Source organism: Ambystoma mexicanum, chromosome 5p (genome assembly GCF_040938575.1).
Source record: "Ambystoma mexicanum isolate Mex_15411 chromosome 5p, UKY_AmexF1_1, whole genome shotgun sequence".
In the NCBI taxonomy this organism is placed as follows: Eukaryota; Metazoa; Chordata; class Amphibia; order Caudata; family Ambystomatidae; genus Ambystoma; species Ambystoma mexicanum.
This window is the reverse complement of record NC_090930.1, coordinates 648932-665003: the sequence shown is the minus strand read 5'-3', so window position 1 is coordinate 665003 and position 16072 is coordinate 648932. Positions and strand designations below refer to the sequence as shown.

At 47.5% G+C, this 16072-nt stretch overlaps 1 protein-coding gene across 1 annotated transcript in view; it reads left to right on the top strand.

Annotated features, from left to right (window-relative positions):
- Positions 1–15797, top strand: part of LOC138481610 (GLIPR1-like protein 1) — a 1920818-nt gene extending 1905021 nt beyond the window's left edge. Inside the window, exon 8 of the mRNA XM_069613805.1 lies at positions 15615–15797. Within this exon, the coding sequence (XP_069469906.1) occupies positions 15615–15718 (104 nt within the window). The 3' untranslated portion in view covers positions 15719–15797. The remainder of the gene's footprint in view (positions 1–15614) is intronic.
- Positions 15798–16072: the final 275 nt, after the last annotated feature.

The following is a 16072-nucleotide window of genomic DNA, read 5'->3' as shown; positions in this document are numbered from 1 at the left end:
ATGGGATTAATGAACTGGGTTATTGAATGTCTCTCTCTTCTTCCCTTTCTCTTCTCCTGTAGAACCCCAAAGGTTAACGCTCTCACCTTAGGTAAGTGAACGCCGTGCTCTCCATCTGCCTCAGGGCAGGGTGCTGTAACCAGTTTCTTCACTGGATAAGGGGAGCAGGCCTCTTGACTTCAGAGGACTGCTGTCCGTCGTTTACTGCACGAACGGTAAGTTTCGAGTAATTCTAATGTCTTTAAAAGTCTTTAGTAATGATGTCTCTTGTTTTGCAGGGTTCCGGCGATGGCGGATGACGGGCTGAAGTGAGTTGAAGATGGAGCCCGTGTGATGAATAGAAGCGCCTGGAAGCACGTAAGTAAGCGCTTGTTGCCTGCTTCACGATGCGCTCTAACTGTCTTTTTATTTTGCAGGTACAAGTTCGGAGCGGCTGCAGGGTGCCGGAATACCCACTGGGTTAGATGTGGAAAGGAGTAATGGCACGTGAGTATTAAAGTTCCCCAATGTCTTTAAACGCACCTTGTTTTGTCTTTCAGATGCGGGATGCAGCGCCGAAGGCCTCCGGAGCGTGCGAAGAGTTGGTAAGCTTTTGTCTTTCAGATGCCGGAATGCAGTGCGAAGACCTCCGGAGCGCACAAAGAGTAGGTAAGCCTTTGTCTTTCAGATGCCGGAATGCAGTGCGAGGCGTTGGTGACAGCCGATGGACCAGGTAAGTGAAGCGCTGTCACTGAAGACCGTAATGCTAACCTGTTCTTTCTTGTCTTTATAGGTGTTGCTGAAGACTGGATTCAGGATGGTAAGCCTTTTTCCTTAGGCCCAGGATCAGATGCAGAAGACACGATGAGCGTTCTGCTGCAGAGGATGCAGAATAACGCAAAGCAAGATTCATCCATCGGGTGTGGTTTAAATAGCCTCCTGTAGTGCTTAGGTGTCTCCTTCCACAGCCACGCCTAGGTAAGAAAAGAGTTCCTGCTTTCCAGAAGAGTTCCAGTGTTCTGAACCTAGGGAGTGGCTCCTGCCCCACCCAACAGGAAAAGTAGTTCCAAACAGAAGAGGATCAGAGGCTCAACTGGCAGGCAAGTAAGCAGCATGGTCTGCTGCAGGTAAGTCCACCCAAGCATTATGAGCCCGGCGCTTCCAGCGCTGGGACTGGGCATATTTATGAGCCTGGTGCCACTGGCGCCAGGACTGGGTCCAAAAGGTCCCAATTGGGACTGGTTGGCACTCGGAACCTGGGTTATGGATCTGCTTCCAAGGGAGTTGGGAAAACCCTGACCTTTTGGAAGCAGAGATCATGACAATATGTTGCTGGATAGCCTCACCACCCTGCACACTTTGGTGGCGAAAATTCAACAGAGTCTCCCTGCTTTCCCTGCACCTGTACCGGCCTGCAGCCCTCCCAGTCCTCTTACTAGTAGTCCCCTCAGGCGAGTTCTCCCAGGCCAAAGCATCATCTATGTCTTCCCAGGCCAAAGCATCAGCTGACTCTGCCCCATAGGGCCTTGACCCCAGTGGAGGAAGAGCCACTGCATACAGACACTGGCACTGACACAGATACCACGGCTATTCATACGGATGGGTACAAAGATTATGTCCATGCTGACGGGGAGCTCCTGGGGGCAGCGAACCTGCCTGGATTCACCACCGGACGGAATTGACTCCTTCCACGTCATTATCTTAAAGTTGTCCAAACTCTTCAGTCTTGTTGAGGAGGAAAAGAAGAAGGAAGGATTTCTCTTTCAGCAACGTGAGTCCTCGTGGAAGACCGTCATGTTGGTTCCCTAGTTGGACGGCGTCTGGGAGGAAGGATTGGCCCTGAGGAAGATGGCAAGTACTACACCCTCTAAGAGAGATAGGCTGGAGAAGAAATACAGAATCTCGGACTAAGCTCCCAGGTATCTCAGGTTGCAGCCTTCTCCGGACTCCGTTGTGTGTGCCGCTGCCAAAAAGCACTTGTCCAATCCCTTGTCCACTTCCATGGTGCCCCCGGACCAGGAGGTCATAATGTTGGATGCAGTGGGCAAGCGAATCATCTACACTGCAACTTCCACTGTCAAAGCACCCAATGCCCTTGCCATCCTGTCATATTACGAAAAGGAGCTTTGGTACAATCACAGGCCGATACTGGACTTTCTGCCGGACGACAAGAAGGCCAAAGCCCTGGCCCTGGCCCTGTTCCAGGAGGGTGAGGTACTTCTGACCGCCATCATGGTGGTGCTGGACATAGCAGACTCAGGGTTCCGCCAGATGGGAAATGGTGTGGCCCTTCGATGCCAGGGATCGCTAAAGGCTGCAAACCTCTGGACGGACGTGCAGCCCAAGGTTGTGGCCATGCCTTTTGATGGGGCCAGCCAGTTTGGTAGGGCATTGGATGAGACGCTCCTGGCTATCAAGACTGACAAGGAGATGGCGCGCTCTCTGCGGACTCTGCAGCAGAGGAGGTCGTCCTTTCGTTCCCCAGGAGGAAGGCTCCATAGGTCCTCAAAGGAGTCCACTAGCCCCTATCGTCAGCCCTACCGCTTCACCACCCAGGAAGCCCACAGGTGCTGCTCCCAGGACTATGGTGGTGGAGGCCAGCATCGTCGTCATCCACAGGCCATGCCAAAGACGCTCAAGCAGGCCTGAATCTGGCAAGAATCTGAGCCCCTGCTTTCTTAACACAGTGAAGACGGGCTAGCGAACTTTGTCGAACAGTGGAGAAAGATCACCACAGACAAATTGGTGTTAGACGTTCTGCAACAAGGACATGCCTTGGAATTTCAACACAAGTGCCCATGCGTTCCTCCTGTAGCGCATCAAGAACTTCACATGGCCCAACTGTTGCAGGAGTTTCAGACCATGTTAAGAAAAGGGCAAAAGAGCCGGTCCCTCAGCGCATCCAGGGCTCCAGAGTGTACTCCAGATACTTTCTGGTACGGAAGAGGTCAGGAGGGTGGCACGCGATCCTAGAATCACAACGCCTAAACAGGTACTTGAAGTCCCAAAAGGTCCGGATGGTCACATTGCAACACATGCTCCACCAGCTGGAGGAATGGGATTTTGTCATGACTCTAGAGCTAGATGACGCATCATTTCACATCCCTATTCATCAACAGCATCAGAGGTTCCTGTGTTATGTTATGTTATTTGATGTTAATTTATACCGCACACCGCTACCACCCAAGGGTAGTCTTCAGCCGCTCACGTGGCTCTGCAAGAGAGAGGCTGGGATGTGTTAGTGACAATAGGATGAAAGGGTAGGTTCAGAACCAGGAGGAATTGGCATCTATTAGAGTTGTCTTGCGTGTGGGAATTGATTTGAGAGGCTCTGCATGTTGTGACCGTATGGGTAGGAAACAGTGCCTCGGATGTGTACGAGTGTTTGTGTTGGGTGTGTGGGCTTTATGATGTTAGTGTGGGGTTTGCAGTCATACGCACTGGTTAGTTGCATCCATAAAGGGTCCAGAGTCACAGATTACTTTTAGGTGTGTGTTAATATTGTGTTAGTGTGCATTTGTGTAGTGTCAATGGTTTTATGGACTACTAGCAAAAAGTACCCATTATCTGAACGGGTTCTGTAGACAGGCATGATAACACTCTCATCAATTGTTGAAAATCAATGATCCTGTAAGTCGCTGTTCTGATTCACTTATCGCTTGATGTGCCTTGCTCTCTGAAGTAAACTGCACTGAGAATGGGCGTGTGTGGCTGGCTGACATACCCTGTAGCAGACATTGGGCGGAGGTGAGAGTTGGTGTGCTGCTACACACTGGGACCTACTGTGCCCTCTACCCACCTTTTGCCTCACCCTGACGTGGTGCAGTTCTTTGCGCTGCAAATGTCCCAGAAACCGTGCATTTTAGGGTTGTGGACCGGTTCTTCTATGACAACATTGATGTTGCGCCGATTTCAGGCAATCGTCTCATGTGTGAAGCTGCTGAAATCCAGGGAAAGGAGTGGGATTGTCCACATTTTATGTAGCCATTCATGTCTGGTAGGCCCTAACAGGTAACTGTTGTGAGAAACCAGAAGGTGTCTCACCCGCTAGTCTGTGGGAATGTCTCTCAGGTGGCCAGGACAGAGCCATCGCCTTTGGATCCAGACCCTGGGGGTGGACCAGTGCAGGAGGATCTCCTGGGTGAGGGGTCTTCAGGGAGTGGGAGTGAGACACCTGATGGCGAGAAGCGGTATCCCCCCATAACACCTTACTCCATCTTACCAGGTAGGATACCTGGGAACTGTAACCCCCCCCCCTTCCCAACATGAACACTTTCACACAGACAGCCCGCTATGGGAGAAAACAGACTCATACTCGAGCATTCTACCCGACATGTCCCACTACGATGGTCAGGCAAGGTCAGGAAATGACTGTTAACAACTCACACCTGACTTCCATTAAGCTTCCCAACACAGATGAAAGGTAGAGCACGAAAGCACACTCTGAGCGAGGCAAAGCACTCGAAGGAACTGCGTTTTCCAAGACGGCAGCTGAACGAGGGGAGAAAGATGGCAAACCGAGAAAGGAGAGCAAGGAGGGAGATACCCTTGACCTTTCCGGTGAGAAACTGTTACTTTCCAGAAACCTTTGGATTAAAAGGCATAAGGCCAGGAAACAAGACTGAAGAATCCTGCATTGTTTGTCAGAGACCCAGGGCCCTCCTGCATGACTAGTCAAGTCGCGGAGGAGAAGCAGCCGTCATGGTACCGTCTATCTGGCTCCAGCATCAAAGCAGCTCCAGAGAAATCAACACAGCTGGTGAGTTGGAGAGACTGATGCAAGAGCGGTCTGTGTTGAAGTCAAGGTTGCAAGCAGCAACATTGTATGAAGAGCCGAAGAGTGAAGAATATTAACGCGTGTGATGAAAGATGCGAGTAAAGCTCAATTGCCGGTGAATGATTGAACTTTAATCTGAATCAGAGAAGGTACGAGACAAAGTAACAGAGTGGTCCGGCACCGGGGGTGTGCTCAATGGAAGGTCTCTGTGTGATGTAACCAGCCAAGAAGTGGCATAAACAAAATCAATAAAGTGAAACTTATGGATGAAGTGAATCAAAGTGGTCCTGTGATGGTTTAAGAAAAATCCATAGCACAGTCGAAAGTCTTCTAAATTTGATAACAAAAAGAAAGTTATATTAAAAGGTCCTAGCCTGATCGAGGGAGACCCGTGGTCCGAGCCATGCTGAGGGAGACCAATTGTGAACCTTGTGTTTAAGGGGGTCCAAGCCCGACTGAGGGAGACCCGTGGTGAACAGTAGAACCGAGAACTTGAATGTAAAAATCCTGATGAGAAAGGAACTTTGCTACTTGTTTGTTACACTATGCACTCTGCAATAAGAGACATTTATTGGTAAAGAGACTTTGATGCACAAATCCCAGATACCTATGTTTTGAACTACATCCTTGTGGCAGAGAAGCCAGAGTGTGTGCCACCTTGTCCCGTGCGGAAAACGTGGGTAATGCAAGCCAACTGCTCAACTATCCTGACATATTGTTTCTTGAACACTTTTCTTTTGCATACATCATTTTCGAAACACTATTGAAACACCCTACTCCTGAAAGCTTATTGGTTCAGGCAGCCACTTTAACTTTTAAGGCTGTAGCCTACCCGACTACGCCCCCAGATAGGGACGATAAAAGGTTTGACGCCTTAAAGAAGAGGGTGTTTTCCGCAGGCAGCGCAGCTCTAAAAGTTATTAATGCGACTTGTGACCTAGCCAACTATACGCACACCTTGTAGGTCTGAACCTGGTACAGGATGGCAAAGATGGTAAAGATGCCATGTGCCAGTCTCTCCAGCAGACTCTACAGACTCTGTGAATAGAGCAATGGCATCAAGTACTGTTGCCAGGAGATTTGCTTGGCATAGGAAGTCGAGTTTTGCTCCTGATGTTCAAGCAATGCTCTTGGACATGCCTTCTGACAGCACTCAACTTTTTGGCTCAAATGCTGATGAGAGCCTAGAGAAATTACAGGTGTTTAAACTTTGCTTTACTTTACTTTAATACATTTTTATAGCGCGGCCATGAACCCGAGGGCGTGAGGGCACTACAAGACATAAACAACAAATAACAAGTAGAGGAGACCAGGATGCAAAGCCATTGCAGAGAAGATGATTTATAACGGTCTCAGAGTCATTTAGGCTCTTCTTAAACAATTCTAGGGAATCAATGGATCTCATCTCTAAAAGAAGAGCTTTCCAATCCCTAGGTCCATTGGAGGCAAAGGCTGAGTTAGCTGCTCTGACAGTATGGCATATTGGTTCAGACAGAAAGTGCTGATTGTTCGGCCTTAATGTTTGCACATTGTTTTTTATGGATAGCAGCTGTTGTAGATATCCAGGCATGTTTCCGGATCTGCACTTATGTATAATAGTCAGAGTTCGGAATAGAAATCTAGAGGTCACTGGCAGCCAATGTAGCTCACGTCTTGCTGATGTGACGTGGTCTCTATATTTAAGATTCATAACAGCTCTGATAGCCCTATTTTGGCATACCTGCAGCCTATTACAGTCAGACTTACTGATACCCATGAGTAGGCTAGAGCAGTAGTCTATTTTAGAGCCTACTATTGTTCTTGCAATAGCCTCAGCGTTCTCCTGTGAGACCTATGGCCTTAGGTGTGCTAACAGTTTGATGTAGTGTGCACATGAGGATACAAGACTGCTGACATGCTGTTTCATGGTCATATGTTGATCGAAAGTTACTCCAAGGGTTTTCACCTTTTTTAGGGGTTTAATAGATTCTCCTCCCAACTGGAAGTTCTCATACTTTGGCCCCATTTTGTTAAGGGTATGTGGTGTGGTTTTTTATTTGTTCAATGCTAGTTTATTATGGACCATCCAGGCCTCAATAAGAGTAAAAACTCTATAAATGGCCCGTTCATCTTCCCGGTGACAGCCAGTGAGCGGGATGACACATTGCGTGTCATCCGCATAATTGGTAAATATTACATTCTCATAATCGAGCATTGCAAACAAGGGGGGCTGTGAATATATTGTAGAAACGGGGAGATGTACAAGCACCCTGTGGAACGCCACAAGTTGTTACAATAGGTTCCGATTCCGCATTGCCACAGAAGACTCTACTGTCTCGATTATTAAGGAAAGACAGTACCCATTTGCAGGCCAGAGGTGAAAAATTAGCCACTTCGCACAACCTGGTGGCCATGATGTCATGGTCCACCAGGTCGAAGGCCGCAGAAAGGTCAAGCAGCATAAGCAGGGATGCTTCCCTATTATCCATACGGGCCATTCATTTGGATTTGAGTTCAAGTAGTGCAGTCTCAGTGCCGTATCCAACCCGAAATCCAGACTGATGGTCGTTTAAGATAGGATAGGCCTTTAGAGGTTCTGCAATTTGTATGTAGGCCACACGATCAAGAATCTTAAGTAGGAACGCTGTATTGGTAATGGGTCGATAGTTATATAGTTATTTGGCATATCAACTGAAAGCCCTGGTTTTTTCATGATTGGCATAACCCATGATTGCTTAAGTTCCTGAGGGACAGTACCGGTAGATATGGAAGTATTTACAAATTGACAGATAGATGAAATTAGAGAGGGGGCACAAGTCTTAATTATCATGGTAGTATGGATGTTGTTCTTATTTCTTGTGGGTTTTAGTTGGTTGATAATAATTTCTAAATCCTTGTCCGTTATGGGCAATAGATTGAAGACTGGAATAGTTGGTGGTCTGTGATATGGCCAATCTGTGGATGTGGCCTTGGAGCAGTTTAAGTTAATACTTTTCTCCAATATATCTTCCTTAATCGTGTCTAGTTTTTTATGCATGGCTTGTTGCATGACATTGCACCAGGTAGCATCATCCGCGATAGTTCTAACTGGCGTAGAATGGTTAGTTCTTTCCTGTTTTTCCAGATGCGGAAGAGCTCCTTCCTGTTGTGCTGTGCATTTTGAATTCGGTCATTAATAAAACTAGATTTGGCTAAGTTGCTGGGAGCAGCGATACGTCAGCCTCAACAGACACAAGTGTCATCCCATGGTTGGAGAGGTCGGCCTGTTCATTTGTACTCTTATATTGCAAGAGAAAGAGGCATGATTGGGCAAAGGGGTCAGAGAGGGCACCCAGTGGTTCACGAGGGTGAGGAGAAAAAGCTCCTCTCTCAGCTATTACTTCTTTGCCCTCTGCAACAACAACAACCTCAAAACCCCTTTGAGTCCTTCGTTCACAGGACTATAGTGGGAGGTCGGCTGACTCAGCATCTGGAGAGTTGGCGGGGTGTAACCTCTGATGCGTGGGCACTGCAAACAGTGGCTCACGGCTACTGCCTCCCTTTCTTAACAAGACCCCCAGGTTGTCCTCCAAGAGGCGAAGCCTTGTAAGAACCAAATCCGCTCCTCCTACAGCAGATCCTTATCCTCTTGGAGAAAGGTACGATAGAGTCAGTACCTGTAGTGGAGAGGGATAACGGTTGGTACTCTCCTTGTTTTCTAATCCCCATGAAGGACGGAGGACTGTAGCCTATCTTGGACTTGAGATACTTAAACAAGTTCCTCAGGAAGGAAAATTTCAAGATGGCTGGTGTCGTTGGGCCTTCAGGATTCTTACTTTCCTGTGCCACTTCATCCCAAGCACAGAAAGTACCTGAGGTTCACCGTTGGTGGTTCCCACTGTCCGTTTCAGGTTCTGTCATTCGGGCTCACCTCGGCCCGAGGGTTTTCACAAAGCTCATGGAGGTGGTGGCCGCAAGTCTAAGTAGGGGGGGGCATTCACATCTACCCCTACCTGGACAATTGGCTGATCAGAGCTTCTTCTCCCGAACAGGCTCAGAAACATCTCAGTCAGACTTGCCACTTTCTCCACGAGCTGGGCTTTGCCCTGAATTTCAAGAAGTCCCACTTGACACCTTTCAGAAGCTTCAGTTTATTGGAGAGGTCTCCGCCCGTCAATAATTCCCCGCCATGGTCTTGTACTAATGCGCCTTATAACATGTCCCGACATTTTGTTACTTTCATATCATCCAACCTGGTTCACTTGCGCATCCTTGGGTGGCGCTTCGGTTTGTTGTTATGGATTACTTTTAGTGTGCATCTTCCCAGTTTTGCCATATTTTCTGCGCTTTCTCAGGGCACCCTCTGGCAGTGTAAACCATTTTTTCTATTGCAATGCAGATGTCCACATCCATTGTTCAAAGCTCGGTGGCCTTTTCGGAGCCCCAAAGTTGCGCTATGTTCTTTTGAGTATCACAGTGGTGGTGGACAAGAACGCCTTTTCGTACCTTGTTAGTTCAGTGTATTCTTCTATCCCCAGCAATAGTTGCTTTGGACTTACATGTATCTTACATGTATCCTCTTTCCATTACCCTTGACCCTTGACAGTTCATCGCAGCACTGCTGCCAGTATTGTTGAATGATGGCGCATTCCCACAGTATATGATAGTAGGAACCTTCCTCCCTCTTTATTGGAGAGGTCTTTGATTCATCCTCGGGTAAAGCCTCGCCATCCAGTTGAGGGCTCAACATCTTTTCAAGATAGTCCAGATGTTCCAAAGTGCCCAATATCTTCCGGCATTCGATTTCCTGAGGTTGCTCGGCCTCACGGCATCCTGCATTTTCCTGGTGCTAGAAGCCCGTTTGAGAATGAGGTCCCTTCAATGGGCGCTCAGATCCCAGTGGTCACAGTCCGTCGGGAGAATGACAGACCTTTTCCAGGTCCTGACCAAGGTTGCAGGTTGCACAGTATCTCCTGTGGTGGGCCTGTCGGGAGAACATGATGAAAGCAGACCCTTTTTGGCAACCATGGCTGAAGATGACAATTGTGACAGATGCCTCCCTCACAGGGTGGAGAGCCCACAATAACAACCTTTCAATCAGCGGTCGTTGGCCTCCGTCGGAGTCCAATATTCACATCAACCTTTTAGAACTGAGAGCAATCAGACTAGCGCTGATGGCACCTGCCTTCTGTATTGGGGAAGACTATCCTGATAATGGCGGACAACACAGTGGCCATGTATAACCTCAACAAGAGAGGGGGTGAAGGGTCACAACCACTGTGCAGAGAGGCAATGCAGCTCTGGATCTGGGCAATACAAGAAGGAATCTCTGCTGGCAGTTCACCTAGCCGGAGGGAAGAAAAAGTAGTGTCAGACGCTCTGAGCAGATGGAGCACTGTCTCCCATGAGTGGGAATAGGCTCAGGAAGTCCTTCTATAACTCTTCACCCTTTGGAGAACCTCTTAAGTGGATTTGTTTGCATCCAGTGTCAACAGGAAGTGCAACCTATTCTGCTCCAGTGAATTTCATCAGAGACGAGTTCTAGGGGAAGCGTTCATAGTGGACTGGGAATTGCCACTCCTGTACATGTTCTCGCCAGTCCCCATCATTCCTCATGTCATCAGGAGGTTGAGGAAGTTCTGTGAGCCTGGTTGCTCCTGATTGGGCCAGGAAAACGTGGTATCCGGACCTTCTAGAAATGGGGATCTGCACCAAATTTGTCTTCTCCTACGAGAGGATCTGCTCCCTAAGGGAGGTTGCATTCTTCACCAGAAATAAGTACTCTGAACCTTCACCCCTGGTTTCTGAAAGGGTAAGATACAAATATTGGAACCTTCCGGAAGATGTAAAGGAGGTGTTGCTTTCGCCCAGAAGGCCAGCCACAAAAATCTCTGTACCGCACTGATAAGAGTGCTGACCCTTTATCATGCGAACCTCTTCTGTATTGTAATTCTTACTTCATCTGGCCCATTGGGGGCTGTTAGGGAGAATTCTCTGTTTAGGCTGAATTTCCTAACCTAGTGAGTCCCCCAGCAGCTTTGCTGGATTTTTGGGATTTATTTTTTTCTCCTGCCAAGAGTGAGACTCTTTTACCCTCACTCTTGGGCATGATTTGAGTGTGTTTCTTTGAACCTAGATGTGTTTAATGGGCTATGGGGTCTTTTACTCCATAGGGCTTCATGTGTTTTTGTGATGTGTGTTACACAGCACCCTCAGTGCAGTAACACAGGGGTGTCATAGTGACCCCCCAGTGTAGACTCCATACCCTGGGACTGACTACTGTCTCCCAGGGCATGTAAAGTCACCATTGACTTTACTAGTCTTAAATTCTGAACAGAACCAGTACAAACCATCATATTGTGGACGTACTGGCTGGGGCAATTCAATTGCCCCGGGGTCTGTTAGTCGAGGGGGCACGTCTCCGTCCCCCCTGATCAAGTTTTGGCTGGTGGCAGTGGATACTACTTTTTATATTCAACAGCGAATATTTTCCTATGGGATTTCCCATTGTTTTAGGCTACTATCTTTATTTAATTATTTACGGTAGCCTCGAACATACCGCCGGTTTATTTAATTAATATTAATTCTCTGGTTGGTATTTTTTGCCAAAACTTGATTCTAAAATGGCGTTTGTGTTCTCTTCTGTGGCTCCAACCCAAGTCGAGCCCTTTGTTCCACTTTTTGGCGGGCTTCTCCACAGAAGCCCTCCAAAGTGGTGCCACTCTGTCTGGGGTACTTAGGAGGGGTGGAGGGAAATTTAGGCACCCTGGACTGAGTTGCCTAGGCAACTCAAGTCGCACTCCATCCTGATTGGCCCAAGTGGTGAGCCGGCCGGCTCACCACTTAGCATGTTTGAGTGACAGCTAGGCTGAGTGAATGGGGGTTTGCTGCATAAAAGCAGGGCTTTGGGGACTGGAACTTCAGAAGTCGCCACAGGACCTAAGAATCCGACGAGGGAGAAGCTGAGCCAACCTGCTACGACGACACCACCGGTGGAGCCCTGCTGAACCGTCTCACCACTTTTCCCAACGACAGAGGAGATCTCCAGCCCGGAGAGTCTTCTTCCTTCGACTGGTGGGGATAACCAGTTTCACCGTCTTTTCACCTTCCCGACGTACCTCGTGGCCGCCTTGCCTGTGCCAAGCACCCCGGCAACCGGGATACCACGTTTTACCACGACCGCGAAACAAAGGTACCACCTTTAACCGGAAGACTCCGCGGCTGGTTTCTTCCCTGGTAGTGCAACGACCTTCATCTTTCCTCCAAGTCGAGATCTTCTCTTCCCCTGGACAACGACGCAACTTGCACCCACTACCAGGAACAACTGCCACCGCTGGAGGATCCTTCCCACTTAAGGTACCGTGTCCCGCCTGGCTTCCCTTGCTACCGACTGTACGGGGTAGATTTAGCCCCCGGCTTTCGAACCTGGGTTAGTCTGGGACCCCCTGGCTAAACTTTCTTAAAGCCTCTCTAAACTCTTTTTGAACCCTCTGCAAGACTTTCTAAGCCTAGTGCAACTGTGTGATCTTGGGCGCATTTGTGCTCTGCTCTCTCTAAGAGTGGGCCCAGCCTTTGGACTTTGGCTCACCAGTGACTTTTGCTCTTCTGCCTTGCTAACAGTGTTCCTGAATCTTAGAGTGGTGTACCTTTCCATATTCTGTCTTTTCCCCCCCTTTCTCACAAGCTTATCAGAGTGCAATCTAGTTAAGCGCTCACCTCTGTATGAAAATAAGTGGTGTCTTACTGTGATTTATCTGATAGGAAACAAAGGGGTGTGTATATTACAATAGTAACTGTGTTTAGAATATTTTACAATAAGAGTGCTGGAGTGTTTCAATCTGTGTGTTTTTAAATAAATAATTATATACTTTGATACCAAAGCTCTGGTCAGTGTTTGCTTGTATTATTGTATCGGGGTACCTATTGTGTATACTTTGCATACTGCCTAACTCTTCTTGAGGGAAGTCTGACTGCTCAGCCACAGCTACCAGGTAAATCTGGGTGGTACAGACTGCTACCAAGTGGGTTTACTGCCAACACCTGTAGTCTTAAATCTTTTGCAGTGGTCCCAAAGGGAACTGCACAGGTTTCTGCCTAACAGGGGCTTCAGGTTTCCACGGTAAAGGATTATTTGATGCCCGCTTTCTATTTTTAAGCGTTTGTCGGATCAGGGTTTCTAATTTAAAGTCCCTGTAGTGATTCAGTTCTTGAAAGGGCTGACTAACATCTTCCGCCAGTCCCATTTATTCTACCGGTATGGGACTTGAATTTGGTGTTAAGGTTTTTAATCGGAGCACCTTTTGAACCTTACAGTCTTGTCCGCGCAGGATTTTAACCCTTAAGACTATTTTTGTAACGTGGATTAGAACAGCCCATAGAGTCAGTGAGCTTCAGTCTCTTTCTTCTAAACCATCCTTTACTACCGTTTTTAGGGATACAGTGGTTCAGAGCAGGGTGTGTCCTCCTTTCTTGCCAAAGGTAGTGTTAGAGTTTGATTTGGCTCAAAAGATTGTTGCCTGCTTATCCCACCTCCTCATCCCTCTAAGGAGGAGGAGGAGGAGAGGCTCCATCGTTTAGACCCAAAGAGGGCCCTAAGCTTCTATATTTCTAGAATGGCCAGAATCGGACCAGTGGACCAGCTCATCGTGGGATATTCGTGTCGCAAATTGGGACAAGCCATCACCAAACAAACCATCTCTTGCTGGATAAGTTTATGCATTTCGGGAATGTTCTACCTTGTCTTGCAAAGATCCACCCGATGGTCTAAGAGCACATTCCATCCGAGGAGGGGCTACTTCTTTGGCTCTTGAGAGAGGGGTGTCTGTACAGGACATTTGTTTTTTAGTGCAGCAACTTGGTCCTCTTTGCACACTGTCAGCAAATTCTATTGCCTGGATGGTATGTCAGGCCAGGAGGCAACATTTTGGCAGGGCTGCGCCTCACAGCATAAATCAGCTGTAAATTCCCTATTCCCGCCTCCTGCAACACACTGCTTTGGGAGTCTATCAAAGATTAGGAATATGTAGAAGGACACGATCAGTTCGAAGAACAAATGACTTACCCCTCATAATGTTCTTTTGACTGGATGTTCCTCCTACGTATTCCTCATCGCCCTCCCAACCTACCCCTCTATCTTGGTAAGAATTTCTGTATTTTACTCCTTCCTTGTCTTCAACATCAGGGTCATAACCTTAAGACGGCTAAGCATAGGGCGGAAAAAACTAGAACTGGGCCAACAGTCGCAGCACGAGATACTTATACCAGCATCAATGTCATGACCGAGGACAGGACGGAGGATGTCGAGGGCCACGACTCGACGACGCACAGTACCTGATACTATTAAAATATTTTCAGAAGCTGCAAGCAGACTTGCAAAGTGTAATTGAACAAGAGGAAAAGGATCAGAAAGTGGGAGCAGAAGTTTGGAAATTTGTTGTGAAGGAGAATAGAGGAAGGACACAAAGTGCCAGAGGGAAGGTGGGACCTCAAGAGGCAGATGTTAGGGGATATGTCCCATCTGAAGGAGTGTTTGTTTGTTTGTTGGTTTACTTATTTGTATGGTGCACCCAACCCAAGGGTAGCTGGGGGCCTTTCACACAGGAGGGTACAAGTATACTTTCAGCTTAGTTACAATAATTACAAAAATACAATAGATACAGCAAGTTATACAGTGAGACAAAGGCAAGGGTGGTATATACAAAAAGAGCCGTGGCAGAGGAATTAATAGGTGATCAGAAAACATTATTACGTGATGTGCTAGAAGTCAGAGAAGTCAGGGGTAATCATGTGTGCGTGACTCAGATTAACCATGTGTGTCATTTGTGACAAGCCACTTTATGGTGCTGCGCCTGAACATAGAGAAAGGTTGGTTAGCTCTCAAAGCGGGAGGTAGGGTCTTCCAGGCTTGCGCTGCCATGACAGGGAAGCTGCTTCCTCCTGCTTTTTTTAGCTGAATTGACTGCCCTAGTTGGGTGTGCAGCAGATTTTTTTGTGATTCTCAAGTGGATCCCAAGGTGAGAGCTGATACAAGATTCAAGGTATGGAGGAGAGGGGCTGGACCAGAAAGCACCCCTCTAAGCAGTCCACCATTGCTGGCGAGGGGAGAGAAGAGAGAGAGTGACCCATCCCACCACAAGAGACTGGGCCTGGAGATCCGGGCCCTACCCTGGAAGCGTGTAGTGACCCCACAGATCTGTGCACCCTATGGAAGGAATTTATCAGAGGATTCAGGACTTAGGAGTGCACCTGGCACCCTAACTTTGCAAATAATAGGAGGTTCTCTATTCTCTATTGCATCTAGGTCAACATCTAGTGTAACAACAGCGGGTGGAGAGTCGGCAGCTCATGGTGCCTCAGCCCGGAGACTCCCAAAGGGAGCCCCACTGCGTTATTGTTGCTGTTGTTTTGAGCCTGGTTCGAAGGGTCCTGTTGTGTTTCAAATAAAACCCCTGAAATTATTTTCTCGTGTCCTTGCTTTCTGTATCGCTGGTGGTCGCTCAGACAGATGTTTTCTTTCTTATTTTAATCAGGTTCCTGTTGTATGCTCAGTCAATAGCTCCCTTTCCTCCACACACCCTCCCATCTTCCTGCTAAACATAGATATGTCCATCAGGATTTGGCCAGGGTGGAAGTCACATGACTTAGGAGTGCATCTGGCACCCTAATTTTGCAAATAATAGGAGGTTCTCTATTGTGTAAACCGCTGTGGTCCTCTCCAACAGGTATGGAGCAAAGGGGACTTGTAGTACAGTATTTACAACGGTAAGTAACTTTTATATTATGATGCAGTGCTTCACTGACATTCAATAGAAGGATATATAAAATGAGTTCCTATGTTCCCAGCAGTGCTTCTCGCATAGGTTCACTGGTTCTATATCATATTTCTTTCTCTCCTGTACAGCCGAAAGCAGACTTAGCAGCAAGAAGGACAGCCACCACCTGGACCACCTGCTGCTCTGCATGTCTTTACTCACTTGCTTTTATACTCTCTTATATTTGCTCTAGCAATCATAGATTTACATTTGCTGACATATGTATCAGTTATTCTTGTTTCAATCAATAAATGACTGATTTGGATTTGAAACCATTTGTGTTTTAGTGGCAACTGAGTCCTGTGAGAAATGTTACATTAGTCCTTTGCCTTGAAGTGGTGTGGGATGTCATGTGTAACACGTCACTGCATGTTTCCTTTCCAGATGTGCATGTAAAGGTTCTGTTCATGCAGCCATCTTGCTGTAATCACTGAGAATGCACTTTTATGAGTGTTGATGTGAGGCACTCTGGGTCTCACACATACATATCAGTATTGATTGCATAGTTAAAGTTCACATGGTGTATGAGTGATTGATACCACGTTTG